The following is a 16352-nucleotide window of genomic DNA, read 5'->3' as shown; positions in this document are numbered from 1 at the left end:
AAATAACGTAGACAAGTCAGTCGACTACATATACAATGTTGGCTATGGCAGTACGAAAATGATCAATGTTTTCAATGCTGGCGATCGGATAAATTATGTGGCCCCCATGTCTTCGTGGATCACAACATCTGGTGATTTTTTACATCAGAAAAGTTCATGCAGAAACTTACCAAGAAGTAATGATATTTGTGTGCGGCAGAAAACCTAATCCAAGACTTCATCAGGAATTTCCTTTTGTGATGTTTGTGTTGTGATTTTTTGATGGCTAATCATGATCACATAATAATATGAGCCTTCCGAATTTAGATTTTTGTCTTTTCTTTTATTCTCTATTTTAATAAAATTCAGTTTGGGGACGCTCTGTTTGGGGACGCTCACACAGGACGCTTTCCGTGCGCCGCTTCCCACATAAGCCGGTTATTTTTCCCTCAAGCTTACTTGTTTGACGTTCCACGGAAGGGGGTAGCCAATCAAAGCCGACCACGGGCCATGACGTCAGTCGGAGTTGGGTGACCCGCCGGCGGAAGCAGCGGAGCGGGCGGCGGGAGGTAAAGCGCCTTGATAATTTTATCAAGGGGCTTTAGCGGGAGGACACCAAGACGGCGAAGCGACATCAGCGCGCACTTTCCAGTCTTCGCAGGTGTCACTTGACTACCCCCTTTTCGCTCTGTTCATTAACGTCCTCTCTCAGTGCCTCATCCCTATATACATTCCAAAATAAACGCAGCGGAAGACGCGCGTATAGTGTGAGCTTCATTCGGAGGAACTGCCACGCAACGGCTCCGTCAACACTACGCCGCAGCTTCCCGCAAGTGTCAGTGGGGTTTTACGAGAAGGTGTAATGAAGAAACGGTATTTCGCATGATAGTGGGCTCAAAGCTTAACTTAACCATTTACTTCTGTACTTCTGCACTGAAGTTGTGAAGAGGCATTTAAGAGACTGTGCACTTGCATCAAAACTGGCTAGAAAATTAAGTTTGCTGCATCTACAACAAAGTTATTCTGACTGACTTGCGGCTAGGTCTGAAGCGAAAATTTTGCATCCATTTGTTCTGTAGGACGTTGGAGGGGCGTGTTTCGTAATTTCGAGCTACCAGCAAAACGCCATGAACGGTGGCTGGTATAAAGTGCAGTCCCCGAAGTTCGGGCCTTCATCCCACTCTATGCACTACTGCAGGAACAAACCTATCAATGAGAGCGTTCGGGCGAGAATAGCTATTGGCCCGCAGCCCAACTTGCATTAGTCCACGTACCATCAGAATCGGCGCAGCTCATGTTCCGGAAGTAGCGTCCGGGTGAAAGCTTCCGGCCACGTGCGTCGACCACCTCGACGTCCAGACCATAGTTCTTGTTGCGCATACGGTACCAGCGACTCACGGCGGATTCCACGTTGAACTCTTCCCATCCGCGGCGACCAGATGACAGCACGTGGCTGGCGATCAGCTCTTTCTTCTCTGCACACCATTCAGAAAAGTCACTCCGTAAGGCTGTGCCTTTGTACATCACTCGAACAGACAAATGCATCAACACCACAGGCCGCTGTATATGCATCAAAAGGCGGTAGCGGCTCCCATCTCTCGTTTTTCGCGGTTATGAACGCGTCCTGGGGCAGTGGTATACGAGTTATCTTTTGTATGTTACACAGGCGGAGCAATTGCCGACAGCATAAGTCCGTACGGGTAACCCCGCTATATCCTTAATATCATCACCAGTTAGCGGCCATATTTGGTGTACCAGCAGGCGAACCAGTCCGCGAACCCTCCAAACGATATCGCATGTTAACCTAGTATACTTGCAAGGTCTTTCTCCAGATTTTGTGACCGTATTGGACCGTACGCCTGCCGCGGCAATAGCTATGGAAGTCCAGGTTGCCACGAAGTCTGCAGACTTAGCTTATTGTGTACAGGTCTTAGGTATTAGCAGGAGACAGGCAGTAGCACGCCGGCAGCTCCTGGCGGGTTTAGCGCGCTACGCGTCAGGACAACTCGGCCATTTTTGTTTGTTTGTTTGTTTGTTCTTGGCATGAGGCGAAAATCCGGATGGATGGAAAGAGTCTTCCGACACACATGGAGCCGCACAATTTAAATATATGAATTGCGCAGAAAAGAAATTTTGAGAGGTTTCAGTTTCAAGTTCAGGTTGAGATGAGAATCGAAAAAGGGGACGCTTGTATCCCGAGTGGGATACGCGACCCATATGCCACGCAGCCACATTCGTACTGTTTATTGATTAAACCGGGGTTTATGTCTGTGTTAGGTGGTCTCTCACCTAATATGTGGCAGCTTGAGACTGCATGCTGATCAGTATGTGTGCGATAATAAAGACATTAATGAATCTGTAATGATGCAAGTAGCAGACTGCATCTAGGTGAGGTGAGGGCGCATAAGCGAACGAGCCGCAAGCAGTCGTTTCCATAAGTTGGTGTCGATTCATTATGAGAAAAAAATTAGGGGGCACTTAACTCCGTTTGAAAAGGTATGATGTGGCAGTGTCCGTGGCTCCTGTTTGCCAACTCTGCATGCAAGACTTCGCTATTCGTCTAAATGATACCCTTAATTGTTCCTCTGATGTCTCAAACATACTGTTTAGCAAACAGTCTTATTTGACAGGCCACCTGACGTAGATATAACGCCTCGCTTAACCAAACCGTACGAAAGTGCCAGCGTGACATAGGGGCACCGAGTCTGACCAACAATGCGAGGGTAGTGGAAGGATAATTTTTCCCTTCCAGCTGGAAGGAGAAACCTGAGTTGGCCACTCCTACGAAATTTGTTGTGTCACGTGGTCGACTGACGTCAGGCGACCGTAGGACTAATCGTCGTGTGACGTCAGGAAACCTTACGACCAGGCAGTTCCCAATCACGTCAGTCCCCTAACACCTACCGGAGCTATGGCTGTGATTTTTTTATTCACAACGCAGCTGCTATATTTTCTGCGAACGATATCGCCTTATAATATAGCACACGGACAAAACACAGAGCAAGTGGTAAGACGCCATCGCGCTGGCTCGCTACTTACCAGTTATACTTCATTTTCTATTTTTTCTTTTAATTTACACTTTAGTTGCGAGTCACCGCTGGTGGTGTCTTTTGTTCTTCACGTTCTGTTCAAGTGTGCGCTGTTTTTAATCATAAATGGACACCATTTCCTTCGGGTTGTCCGAATGGCAGCTAGGCACAATCTGCGACGAAGCGCGCCGAGGAAGCGTGAGGTCCTCACCGGGCCGGCCCGCCTTGAGTGGCTTGATGAAGTTGAAGACGGAGACAGTAACTGGCGCCGCCGGGGAGTCGAGTAGGTTATGCGCTGCGGCCAATCCGCCGCTGCCCACGGCTACACCGGTGCGGTACAGGCGCAGCTTGGCCGACACCAGCGATATCTCGGTTCCCGCAGACGAGCGCGGAAAACTGACGTCGTAGTGGAGTCGCAGGTGGCCCGACTTGCTCCAAGCCGAAGGATCGGTCTGGTTGGGTGTGGAGCCTGTGCATATGGGGCGGAAACACACGTTGCCGAAAGTGTCGCTTGCGAAATGACGATCGTTGTAACGCAGCTAAACGCTCGGTTAAAAGCACTAGTTACGGCGTGATGCTTTAATATTTGACACTGAATTTATTTCGGTGTGTCACACGTGAAAATAAAGTAATTTGATGTTATGAGGCCGACAAGTCTGGTGCAAAACATCTCTCCGGGCCTTTTGACCTCACCCAGGTCTGGCAAAGCGAGCATCTACATTAGTATCAGCATCTTTTGTACACGAGTCTTGACTAACTGCAGCAACTTTAGAGGAAAGGAGTCTGCAACGCACGCACTTTTTTCTTTTTCCTCTACATGTCAGCATTGGGCTATTTTCATTCCGCCAGCCCAACCATGCATGTGCTCTGCAGGACCTCTTCCATTAACCCAGCCCCCGTAGAATTAAACTTAGTAATTTCAGCTCATTCATAACAGCGAAAGAGTAAACACAAAAGAGCAGAGCACTCACAGGACGGGTAGAAGCTTTGAATGCGCTCCGAGTACACGGTACGCGCCGTGGTGATGTCGCTGGGCGGCGGACTGCGCACGATCTCCTCGACCAGGCGCAGTGTGCTATTGTTGATCGGAGCACCCAGCAGCGACCCATTGGACGGCGGGTTGCGTATGCCCAGCCGGTGCAGGATCTGGGCCCGGATCAGCATCAGCTGCTGTTGCTTCTTCCTGCTTAGGGGAGGAGAGAGAGCGCGCGTTATTATCCGCAGTTCCAGAAGCAATCGCAGCGTCGCACATGAAGAATGTCGCTTGTATTCCATTAAAGATACTGTAAAGATACTACTTTACGAAGGACCTGAATATACATGTGCACAATCTCGCGAGTGTAAATGGCGTAACAGGTGAGGCCTTGCAAAAGGAAACTTGTTTTTGACGCGACAGCATTCCTTAACTCATCAGTGGCCTGGACAGAGTGTGCAGTCAGAGCGTGCCCGCTCGAATTGACACGAAGGGAAAAAAATCGTATCACCGCCAGGAATCGAGCCAGCATCCGAACAGATCAACTTCTAAGTCCACGCACGAGAGCACTACACACTGTCGCCGCTTTTTTATTTATTTAGTGCCTGCTAATTGACAAACCCACACAATTACAGTTCACTATGTACAAAGCAACAGCGCCACATAAAAGTACATGGCTGTATTAAAATCCCCTCGGGTGTTCCAGGTCATCAAAAATGCTCACCCACTCAGGGGTTCGCTTTGGGCTCGATACGCTTCGCTACCGAACGAAAAAACACTTTCAGTCAAGTTATCCCGGGCCTAACGCACGTTGGCATCTGCATGACGAATAGCCATTCTCGTCTTCCACAAACTGTGAAGGCCCAGGACAACAAACATATCAAACGATTTACCTTCGTCACTTTCAACCTGGAAATATCGAATTACATGCGGTGTTATGCGAAATGTTTTTTTTTTTAGAGTACGCTGTAGAATATCTTAATATAAGATGGCCGCCCAACGATCAATTAAGGCACGTTCAACTGTATCTAGTTGATCGGGAATAACACATCGCGGGCTAGTTGACTGCCTCCGGCGATAGTATAGCGACTAACCACTATACTATCACCGCAGCCGATCACGCCTCGTGTAAAACTGCAATGCACTCTCGCGATGTGCAGTAAACATCGTCGTCTTCATGAAGTTCCATCGGCGCCTCTCTTTCATTCAACATAGGTAAACACGCCATACACATATGTCTCTGGCCGAGTGCGGATTCATTCATTCATAAACCTTTATTTATGAGAATGATCTGAGGCTTAGAGGGTAAGGGGGTGGGTTAGGTGAGGTTGAGAGCGCCAGACTCCAACATGAAGTCTACATTCAGACGGCCAAGTGCGGACGAGGTCCACTAACCTAGTGTTGGATGAATCCACCAGGTGGCATGATAGAACTCGCGAGGTTTTCGTGTGACTGCACCTAAGCAGACTTCAATGAACCCCTTTATTTTTATAATTTGTTCTTTGGAAAATACCATTATACCCTCTACGCAAAAAAATAGCACTCCTTGAAAGGATCTCGATTGCAGTATTCACCGACATTTTTTTTTTCCTATTACCGACAGCGCCCTGTCTGTGACATTCCTTTCTCGTGCGTGCCCTTTCGACGGTTCGAGAGTGCCCGCCCTGCCCACTGAGTGTTCCCCTTGATCACTTTGGTGCAGTGTTCAAAAGGCTCTTCTGGTGGCATAGAATTCTCTCCTGCGGGCGACCGTTACAACGGCAGTGCGCTCAGTGTTAGTTCGATATGGCTTATAAGCTGATATGAGAGGCCGTCCATCAATGCCAGCCCATGCAATGAAACTGTGATCATAGAATATCAGCGCACAAAGCATGTCTCGCGAAGGAAAAGGCGGCCCTCATAGGTACAATGGACTCGTGTCTCCTGCACCATCAGCTCAAAACAAAAGGTCATTCAAAAATGTACTGGGTGATTATCAAAAACTAATGAAATTAATCCTGTTGTTTTCGTGGTGGAACTAACAATTTTATTGACGCGACCGTTGAGACCTTCCTGTTCAAATTGATTTGTTTCTATGCACATGGCAACAAAAAATAGAATGGCGCCCAGCCGCGGTGGCTAAATGGTTAGGGCGTTCGGATGCTGAAAACAAGGACGCGGGATAAAATCCTGCCCGCGGCGGCCGCTTTCCGATGCAGGTGAAATGCAAAACGTCTGTGTAGTGCGCAATGGCGGTGGAGAATATTTCGGGAGCCCTCCAATATCGAGGGCCTAATTCATAGCCTCTCTTTGGGACGTTGACCCTATGCACCAAACCATTATCCGACAGTCTTGCATCACTACCTTGTAGGCTTTATGAGTAGCTCGCAATATCTTGCATATAACTTTTCAGTTGTCAATACAGATTATATCACTACTGTCGTTACTCTTATCACTTCATTGTTATAAAATAAAAATAATCTTGCCATACGTGTACCACATAACATAAGCATTGATAATATGCAGAATATCATGCACAAAACAAATTACAGCCGATTTAGCGCAGTTGGGTCAAGTGTGGATCATGGGCGCTAGCACTTATTTCAGTTTCGTGTCGCACATACAGCGGTGATCTATAACACTACGTGGAAGACCACCCGGCATGCGTATGAAGCCCTGCTTTACCGATCCCCACGAATGTGCATGCACGGAGTACAGAGTGCCTGACTCCGAACCACAGGGCACCGGAGGGTTCGATATCCTTCGCTGAAGTGCTGCCCAAGGTAGCCGCTTCTGTCAATTAAGCCATCACACGTGGCCTCGTGACGTCACACAACCGGTCAAACAACCCGGCTGGGCATGCCACCTGCCAACTACCACCTGCCAGAAGCATCCCCGTCATTAACCCGCTCAAGCCGCCGACAATACTGTGTCTGTTTTTAATGCGAAAGCATTTCTCAGCTCATGGGTTGCGTGTAAAGAGCCTCTCATCGTACGTGTCGTCAAACCTGTCCACACGAACTGTGAATCCTCATTTGAATGGGCTATAATATAATAATTGATTAAGATCATACGTAAATAGTATGAATTGTAAAGAAGAAGTAAAGAAGAAAGTATGAGTTAAGTCACTAGAAAGGGTAAATGACTAGTTAATTAATTGAAAGAATCAAGCTGTGGATGCGTATCCGCGGGAACTATTAGAGCGTGCCCGCACGAATAACCAGGAAATTTGTGCAAATTGGTAATAACAGCATGATGGTGACCTCCAAATTTGGTTGGGTCACCCATAATCTCTGACCTCGTAAGAATCGCACCAAAATCGATGTCTAACCTAAATTATGTATGGCCAATTCAGTAGTGACTTTCAAATTGGGATGGGTCACGTCCAAAATGTGGCCCCCTGGATTCCCGAAACTTGATATCGTCAGAAACTGACCAAAATCGATGTCTATAACCTAATTCGGGTATTTGCAATTCAGTGGTGGCCTCCCAATTGGAATAGGCCACCCCGAAATTCGGCCTCTGGATCCTCGAAATTATTCCTCGTCAGCACTTGACTAAAATCGATTTCGAACCTGATTCGAGTACGCCAATTCGGTGGTGAGCTCCAAATTGGGAAGGGATGGGCAAAAAGTTGGCCCCCTGGGTGCCTGAAATTTGACCTCGTCAGAATTTTACTTACATCGATGTTGACCTAATTCGAGTATGGCCCGCTCAGTGCGTGACAAGCTAATGCGGGCCACCCACCAAATTTGCCCTTCCATGAACTCCAAAATGTGACTTAGTCTGAATTTGACCAAACTTCGTGTCCAGCCAATTTGAGTATGCTCAACTCAACGGAGACTTTCAAGTTTGGATTTGCCATGCCCAAAATTCGGTCCCTTGATACCCAAAACTTGACTGCGCCAGAATTAGACCACTAGAAACGCCAACCAAGCAACGGCACGAAGCAACAAACCGCAGAACTCCTAACACAACTAGGCACGGCACCCGCAATGCTTTCGCCTTTCTGCAAGTAAGCAGACTTAAATGCAAACCTTTAATATTTTTTTTTTTTTTTGCTGCAAAACGCTTTGATTTTAAAAGGATGACCTGGTTAACTAAAAAAAAAAAATTCGTTTGAGATACATGTAGCAGTTCTTCTCCAAGAACGCAACTTTTTTTCTTGCCGGTGCGTGCCAATTGCTTATGTCAACGAACTCGCCGGAATGCCTATAGGTATAGTTCGACAGTGATATGTGATGGGCTTCACATGGAAACCTTTTTGTTTGCCGCAATAAGTTGGTTGCTCTCTTTAATTAAAAAACAATAGCGCATATTTAGTATATAGCGTTCTTCGATGCGGTGTAACTGTTTTTGCTTCTTGCTCAGTCCGATGGAAACACCGATTTGATTCTTCATAGAGAAACATACAAAAAGTGCGCAACAAAGGGCTTGCATTTTTTACTTTTGAAAATTCGGCGGAACTTTTTCGGTGTTGATTTCGCATCGCAATTTGCAATGCCTTTTTCTGCGAATAGTAGATTTTACGGATGGGTTACTGTTTTATGTTTAGTGACATAATGTGGTATTCTTGTGAGGTCAAAACCGACCTTAGGTTAGCTCTACGTGTGTCTTTTTGCTCAGTTTGTTTACCCGTAATTAACGCTTTGTGTTCGTACTTATAAAGTTGTGCATTAAGGAAGATAGTGCTGGCGCCATTACAAAAAAAAAAAGAAACAATTGAAGGGACAGTTAAGTTCCACCTTGAGGTGTATGAGGTGATAGTGGTAATGGTTCCCGTTTACCAAGTCTCCTATCCTTGTTCACGGATATGGGCTTTGCTACTCATCCGATTAGTACTCCCTTAATTTCTTCTTCAATATGTCACACACACTCTTTATCATACAGCAGCATGTGAAAGGCCACGTGGCATTAAAACCCACTTTTACCAAGCTGCACGAACGTGCCTGCGTGACCTAAGGGTAGCGTGACTCACTCAAAATGCAAGGATCCTGAAAGGCCGATTCTGGTCTCACCCTCTCGCCTCAAAGGATAAGCTCGAGTTGGCAGCTCTTGCGAAATCTGCCAAGTCACATGACGTCAGGCAGTCCTACGACCAATCAGCGTCGGGCCATGCCAGCCAGCAACTACGGCCTGTCAGAGCAATACCAGGTATTTTATTGCGAAAGCAATACTGCTAGCACTTTTCTGCCATCGGTGGAGGTCGTTCCTTCGCTCCGGCTACCACGTGACAGCGTGACGTCACGACCAGAGGATAGCAGGGGCCCCAACTCGTCTCTTCAGCCGTAGTCGTTCCTTCGCTCGGCGCGGCGGCTACCATGTGACGACCTCCTCGGCCCGCCGCGTGAGGGCGCTCGCTAGGAGAGGATAAACGTTTAGTTAACCGAGAGGATTGGTTTAGTTAACCAGTCTAAATCAATAATTAAGATATAGGGAGAAAAGTGAGCATGATAGCTACTGCTACCACCCCGTTTCAAAGGGGACGCTCCTATATTCCAACCATCCATAAACGGGGCGCCGCAGGCGCGCTTCGCTTAGTCATGTCTGAGGAGTTGTACAAGGCGTCGCTGGAGCGACGTGCTGCGCGCAAACGCCGGCGCCGTGCCGAGGAGACAGATGAAAAAAGGCAAGAGCGCTTGGCTAAGCAACGCGCCTTTGCCGCAGAATGGCGAGCCCGGCGGCGTTCTACAAGTTCAGTGAGCGAGCCAGTGTTCAGACCAAGAGTCACTACCTTACGGACCACCAAAGCGTGTTCAATGGAATAAACAAACAATAGAAACCATGTTGTGTCCAGAGTAAATCCTTTAGTTGCACAAAAGGCGAAGCCGTGCCAAACCACCAGCAGAGCCAAACGCAGCCAGGGAGGTATTGCTTTCGCAATCACTAGGGCTTAACCAGAGCTAAGCCACAGCTAATTTTTTTCGCTCACAGTGGCGACGCCGGAATTCTTGGGCAAAGAGACCGATAACAGCGTAAACAAAAACATCACCTCAGAGCCGTGAGACAAAAACGGAAGTTTCAGCTCACTTCTAAAACCCGGTCTCCATGTTTGTTCCATTCGTTGCGGTCGGTTGAACAATAGACGGGCAATGGGCTTCAAGTTGTATGCGTGCAATGACGGTATACTGCCGCTGTTCGTCCGTCGGTCCCGGCTGCCAGAATGTGCCACTTTTTCGTCACTTCAGAGCCGTCAGACAAAAACGGAAGTTTCAGCTCACTTCTAAAACCCGGTTTCCATGTTTGTTCCATTCGTTGCGGTCGGTTGAACAATAGACGGGCAATGGGCTTCAAGTTGTATGCGTGCAATGACGGTATACTGCCGCTGTTCGTCCGTCGGTCCCGGCTGCCAGAATGTGCCACTTTTTCGTCACCTCAGAGCCGTCAGACAAAAACGGAAGTTTCAGCTCACTTCTAAAACTCGGTTTCCATGTTTGTTCCATTCGTTGCGGTCGGTTGAACAATAGACGGGCAATGGGCTTCAAGTTGTATGCGTGCAATGACGGTATACTGCCGCTGTTCGTCCGTCGGTCCCGGCTGCCAGAATGTGCCACTTTTTCGTCACCTCAGAGCCGTCAGACAAAAACGGAAGTTTCAGCTCACTTCTAAAACCCGGTTTCCATGTTTGTTCCATTCGTTGCGGTCGGTTGAACAATAGACGGGCAATGGGCTTCAAGTTGTATGCGTGCAATGACGGTATACTGCCGCTGTTCGTCCGTCGGTCCCGGCTGCCAGAATGTGCCACTTTTTCGTCACCTCAGAGCCGTCAGACAAAAACGGAAGTTTCAGCTCACTTCTAAAACCCGGTTTCCATGTTTGTTCCATTCGTTGCGGTCGGTTGAACAATAGACGGGCAATGGGCTTCAAGTTGTATGCGTGCAATGACGGTATACTGCCGCTGTTCGTCCGTCGGTCCCGGCTGCCAGAATGTGCCACTTTTTCGTCACCTCAGAGCCGTCAGACAAAAACGGAAGTTTCAGCTCACTTCTAAAACCCGGTTTCCATGTTTGTTCCATTCGTTGCGGTCGGTTGAACAATAGACGGGCAATGGGCTTCAAGTTGTATGCGTGCAATGACGGTATACTGCCGCTGTTCGTCCGTCGGTCCCGGCTGCCAGAATGTGCCACTTTTTCGTCACCTCAGAGCCGTCAGACAAAAACTGAAGTTTCAGCTCACTTCTAAAACCCGGTTTCCATGTTTGTTCCATTCGTTGCGGTCGGTTGAACAATAGACGGGCAATGGGCTTCAAGTTGTATGCGTGCAATGACGGTATACTGCCGCTGTTCGTCCGTCGGTCCCGGCTGCCAGAATGTGCCACTTTTTCGGGGCACTTATGATTTTGAGTCACGGTACTTGCATGCAGCGACGCAACTTACCTAACGAAGTAACTTTGCTAAGCGGGTAGTGACAACAAACAAACAAACAGCTTTGCCTTAACGCATGATAAGTAAGCGGAGCCTCGCGGACTGCACAAAAGTGTATTAAAGTAGCCGAAAAATGCCTGAAAACGCATAGCTCAGTATTTCGTAACTGCACTTGGTAATGGCGATTTGACTGAGTGCTGTCAGTTCCTACTCAATCGCCAGGAAATCTGTCGCGTGCTTCCCAAAGATAGCAGCGTTTTTACGTACAGCGTATACAGCTCGTTCCTTCAAAAAGTCCTCGCCATAACTGAAACTGAGAAAAGTGGCAGATAAAGAGGTGCAGTGAGTGGAGGGCTCCGGAGTAATTTCGACCGCCTGGGGATCTTTAACGTGTGTTGTGCGATGTCATTGCACGTTAAAGATTGCCAGGTGGTCGAGATTACTCCGGAGCCCTCCATTACGACACCCCTTTCTCTCTTTCTGCTTTCACTCCCACCTTCCTTCCTTCCATTACGGTGCGGTTCAGGTGTCCGCAGAACAAGTGGGACTGACAGTGCGCCTTTCCTTTCTGGTGAACTAATTATTATTATCATCGCATCGAAGAAAAGATGCATGTGATTTAGTACTGTGACACAGGTATATTTCCGGCAGCTTTCAGGGCGATGTCATACCGTCTCGCTTCACATTCAGCGTCTATCTTCTAGTCAAGTTGGAGGCTATTTGCGATAGGGATTTGAACCGAGGACATATGCATTGCAGACAAGTGTAAACGCCATCTTCTCCCAAAAAAACTACTTAAACAAAAAATATGAAAATATGAAAGCATTCGCAGAATAAATACGGCTTTAAAGGCGTCTTGTGTCTGCTCCTAAAAGCTGAGCTTTATCTACGCGAAAACTCACGCGAACGTGACGGCGGCAAACTCCGCGCGAAGAGAAATGCATGTGTCGCTTTGCCTCGTCGTTCGGATCTGCTGAAACGGAAAATTTCGTTCGTCAACCCGACGTGCACGCACGATTAGCCACTCAAGCTCACGTTGGCTGTTTCCGGGTTGTCACACTGCTCTTCCCCGTAGTATGCCTTCGCCTCAACAAGCGCGTCGTCTTGGCCATCGCTGCCGCACCAGTGCCGCAAAATTTAAATGAAGGGAACAAGCTAGTTACGTACCTCTGAGTCAAAATCACCTAATATGGCAATGCCCCGATTCTCCGGGAGCTAAAGAAACTGATTCCCTTGATCAAATTACCTGGGAGTCCTACATCCGCAGCCCAAATGTGGATGAACAAAAGATCGTCCTACGCCTGGCGGAGGAGGCTTACTCCAAGACCTTCTCTGCGGCCACGGCGCAGGAGAGCCGGCAAGGAGACCCTCCCCCTGGCTGAGCCCCTGCCCCGAGGTCCATGTCGGTGTAAATAAAGTCTTCTCACTCACTCACTCACTCACTCACTCACTCACTCACTCACTCACTCACTCACTCACTCACTCACTCACTCACTCACTCACTCACTCACTCACTCACTCACTCACTCACTCACTCACCGGAGGACTCAACACTCGAGCGGGCTACCAGCGGGTGGAGTACCCCTCGGTGACATGCGAGTTGAGGCGGTGCAGGTGCTCGGTTCCCAGTGTTGCTTCTCTCCAGCTACAGGTGCCATATAGCTCGCGGCACATATATGATTAGCATAGTTTGCTCTCTCACAACAAGATCAAGGAACAGTTTACGATTGTGTCTACTAAGCCAGAGTGCGCTGGTATTGCACAATAGTGTCCCTTCCATGTCAATCCATGATAAGTCTTCGCCTCAAATGCCGGCTGCGTTGAGGTAAATATTTCTTCTGAACTGACAGGCCAGGAAAGAGAGAACAAAGAGCAGGTTACGGGCGTGTTTACGAAGCCGGGGAGGGAGGGGGAGGGGGTGGGGGGGCGCAGACATCGAAAACATTGTGCCAGTCGCTGTAGCGTTCGCCTGCGTGGAGGCTGCAGCGGAGCGAACGACGGCCACCTTTCGCCGTACCACCCGTCGTGTCGCTCTCCTCTTCACCCACATGGAGCTCACTCTTCATAAGCTTGAGCGTCCGTCCAATTTTTTGGTTGAAACAGAATTTCGAAAACGGAACCTTTTAGAGCGCAACTCTTTGGCGCCCGTTCCTGAGTTTCGCGTCGTCGTCACCGTCATCCCTCGTAACCAGCTGCCACCTGCCGCCACCGTTCGCCGCTGCGTGTACCCCCTCCCCCCTTCCTGCGTGGCAGCGACGGTGTTCTCCGGTTGCCAAAGCGCCGGCACGGCATCAGCGGATCACTGTGCGTGCATTCCAAGCCGAAATGCAGAGCCACGTTGACTTGACTCGCTAGCGGCGTCAGCGGCATCAGTCAGTCGCTGCTATCTCTTCGCCGCGCAACGTTCCTATGGGTCCACGCACTACCTCCCGCGACCTCCCGATAACTTAATTGCGCTCTTCGCTCCTACAATGCCACCCCCGTGCGGCGTAGGGTGCCTCGATACCAGCGCCGCGCTACATCGAGGCACCCTAGTGCGGCGGCAATCATAGCGCCGGGTCGGTGGCGGCGGAACTCGATATGTGCACCGCGAGAGCCGAAACGCACCACCTCAATCTATAGAAAAGCTAAAACAGTTGATGAGCTGCGCTCAAATTTCGCATTAAGTAACGTAACCGTCGGCAATTTTTTTAACCGAAAAGTACAGCCCTTAATTCAAACTAATCGACGTTGCCGTGAAGGTTCTCTGAGAAGTTTTGTTTTTCTTCCCGCTTATTAGTGGGCAACAAGGGAGCCAGCCTTTATCAGGAGTTAACGCGCGTGTGTTCGAGGCCGTGCATAATATGCTCTCTGTGGATGTCGCTGTTGCGAGCTCCTGCTGTTTTCCTTCGCAGCGGTTATGCACGGGCTGCGGACTCAGTGCCATGGAATGTAAACGCTAGAACAGATAAACAAACAAGATATTCCGTTCGTTCCAAGAGTCCGCCGGCCACAGTGAAGATATCCGGGTGGTCTTACATCAATTAACCGCGAAGCCGCCCTCATCGCGACCTCTCTGCTGTCTCCGGCGAGAAAATAGCCGTCCCCGAGATCCTTGCCTGCCATCGCGGAGAATGCGCGGCGATTCACACCCGAACGGAAATCCAAGTGCCGAAAGCATCTCGCCGTCTCCTGTTTCCTGGCGGGAACGCGTCGGCATGCGAACCACATGAGCTGTGCTGTGTTCTTTGCCACCCAGAGTCCGACTGATGACGTCAGTACGACGTCATCAGACCACAGGGAAAAGAAGACGCTCTGACGTTCTGACGCTTACTTTCTTTTCTCGTTCTTTTCGGCGAGACGCGGCCGCCGCTTTCGACATCGCAGCGCCTTTGACACATGATCGTCTGCTTGTCTGGCGGATTAATGGTTCTCTTTCGGTCCAGCAGCAGCCGTCGACGACTTCTTCGACATGAACGGACCGAGAATCTCTCGCGCCACTCGGGAAAGACTTCGCTGCGATTTCTTCATCGTCGGGAAGGCACGGCCGCCACACGCGTTCGTGAATGATGCGCAGACTACGTGACCTAGGACACGACCGCTTTGTCAGAACCGAATGTCGTTACATAATCCTGCCGCGTTTACCGACATTGTAGTTAAAAAGATCCAAGGCGCGCGATTATTGCGATTAAGGTTTCATCCACCGCTAAGTAATTTCAAACCTCTCAAAAGATCGAGAATTCTCACCGAGACTCCAGTGACAATACCAGAGGCCTGAAACTTTCGAAGAGGAGTACAAAGATAGTTTTCGTAGCATCAGCGCAGTACACGGGCCCACGTCTAAGTGCTTACTAAAGTAATCGACGAGGATTTGCTTCCCGAGTAGAATATTTCGCTGACGTGTACGCACTTTCTATGGTGACTCCTTAAACAGCGTACGATGCCTTTAATGAGCGTGCACAGCTTTAGCAATTTCTTGGGTTCCCTATTTTTCCGATTTTGTTTGAAAAATTAGATGGACGCTTAACATTAGCCTTGACAGTAGACGTGCATGTTTCCCTCGTGCATTTTTCAAGCTGTGAACTCTATAAGCACATTTGTCGGATCATGCATTTCATCATTACATTTTATACCATTACTCCACGAAGCACCTTAACATGTATTTAATGGCCGCATTTTAATTGTCTCCCCCTTCAATCCTATTATTTCCCTCACCATCGATTTTAAATCTTTACCTCCCTAATTCTCCTTCCTGCACAAAGTAGCATGCCAGCGAAATCTAAACGCCGGAAAAAATTCTGTTTCTCGTTAAAGGGTCTCATCTCATCTCTCTCTCTCTCTCTCTCTCTCTCTCTCTCTCTCTCTCTCTCTCTCTCTCTAGTTCCTTTAACAGCGTGTTTTCATTCCGTGAATTTTTGGTATTCAGAGGCTGGTACAGAGATTTTGCAAAGCGTTAAAAATGTTCTCAGTAAATGTAAATTAGTGTATAGGAAATGAAAGGCGCAGTATCTGTAACACTTTTAGGTGAACACCTAAACCGCGCACTCAGAAAAGGGAGGAAGTGGGCAAAGAATAAATACAGAACCAGGTGCTGTAGTTGAGGGCTACGAAATAATTTCAACCCCTTGAGGATCTTTGGTTGGTTGGTTGGTTTATCGTGCTCAGACATCGCACAGCACATGGATGCCCAATTGCGTTTCGCTTCTACGAAACGCGGCAGCCATGGTGGGGTTCGAATCCGGGTACTCCGGTTCAGTAGCCGAGCCACCACCGCGGGCAACGCCTTTAGTTGGTTTAGGGTTACAGGAAAGGAAGGTGCGGTAGTTGTCTCACTTCCACGTAGATGCCCATAGTTGCGACGAACGGCACAGAATTAGACGTGCATATGTTGTCCGCTCAAATCCCTACCACATACTAGCTTACAACTTGACTAGCATATGGATAATAGATGCTAAATGGGCAGTTAAATGGTATGGCAGCTCACTGAACGTTGGAGAAAGAACGGTCGAGTCACAATCTTTTTTGCCACGAAATTATGTGCGTATATTT

At 48.6% G+C, this 16352-nt stretch overlaps 1 protein-coding gene across 3 annotated transcripts in view; it reads right to left on the bottom strand.

Annotated features, from left to right (window-relative positions):
- LOC146198373 (bone morphogenetic protein 4-like) overlaps nt 1-16352 on the bottom strand; it is a 46308-nt gene that overhangs the window by 14326 nt on the left and 15630 nt on the right. For 2 of the 3 annotated variants that reach the window (XM_084593852.1, XM_084593853.1), the window contains exons 2-4: nt 3980-4194; nt 3220-3477; nt 1254-1454 (exon numbers count right to left, since the gene is read on the bottom strand). In XM_084593852.1, coding sequence (XP_084449978.1) covers nt 1254-1454; nt 3220-3477; nt 3980-4194 — 674 coding nt within the window. The remainder of the gene's footprint in view (nt 1-1253; nt 1455-3219; nt 3478-3979; nt 4195-16352) is intronic. The other variant, XM_084593854.1, reaches the window with a different exon arrangement.

This window comes from Amblyomma maculatum, chromosome 2 (genome assembly GCF_055883805.1).
Source record: "Amblyomma maculatum isolate TAMU_Amacu chromosome 2, ASM5588380v1, whole genome shotgun sequence".
Lineage (NCBI taxonomy): Eukaryota > Metazoa > Arthropoda > Arachnida > Ixodida > Ixodidae > Amblyomma > Amblyomma maculatum.
Note: the sequence above shows the minus strand (reverse complement) of the source record. Positions and strands in the feature narration are given on the sequence as shown.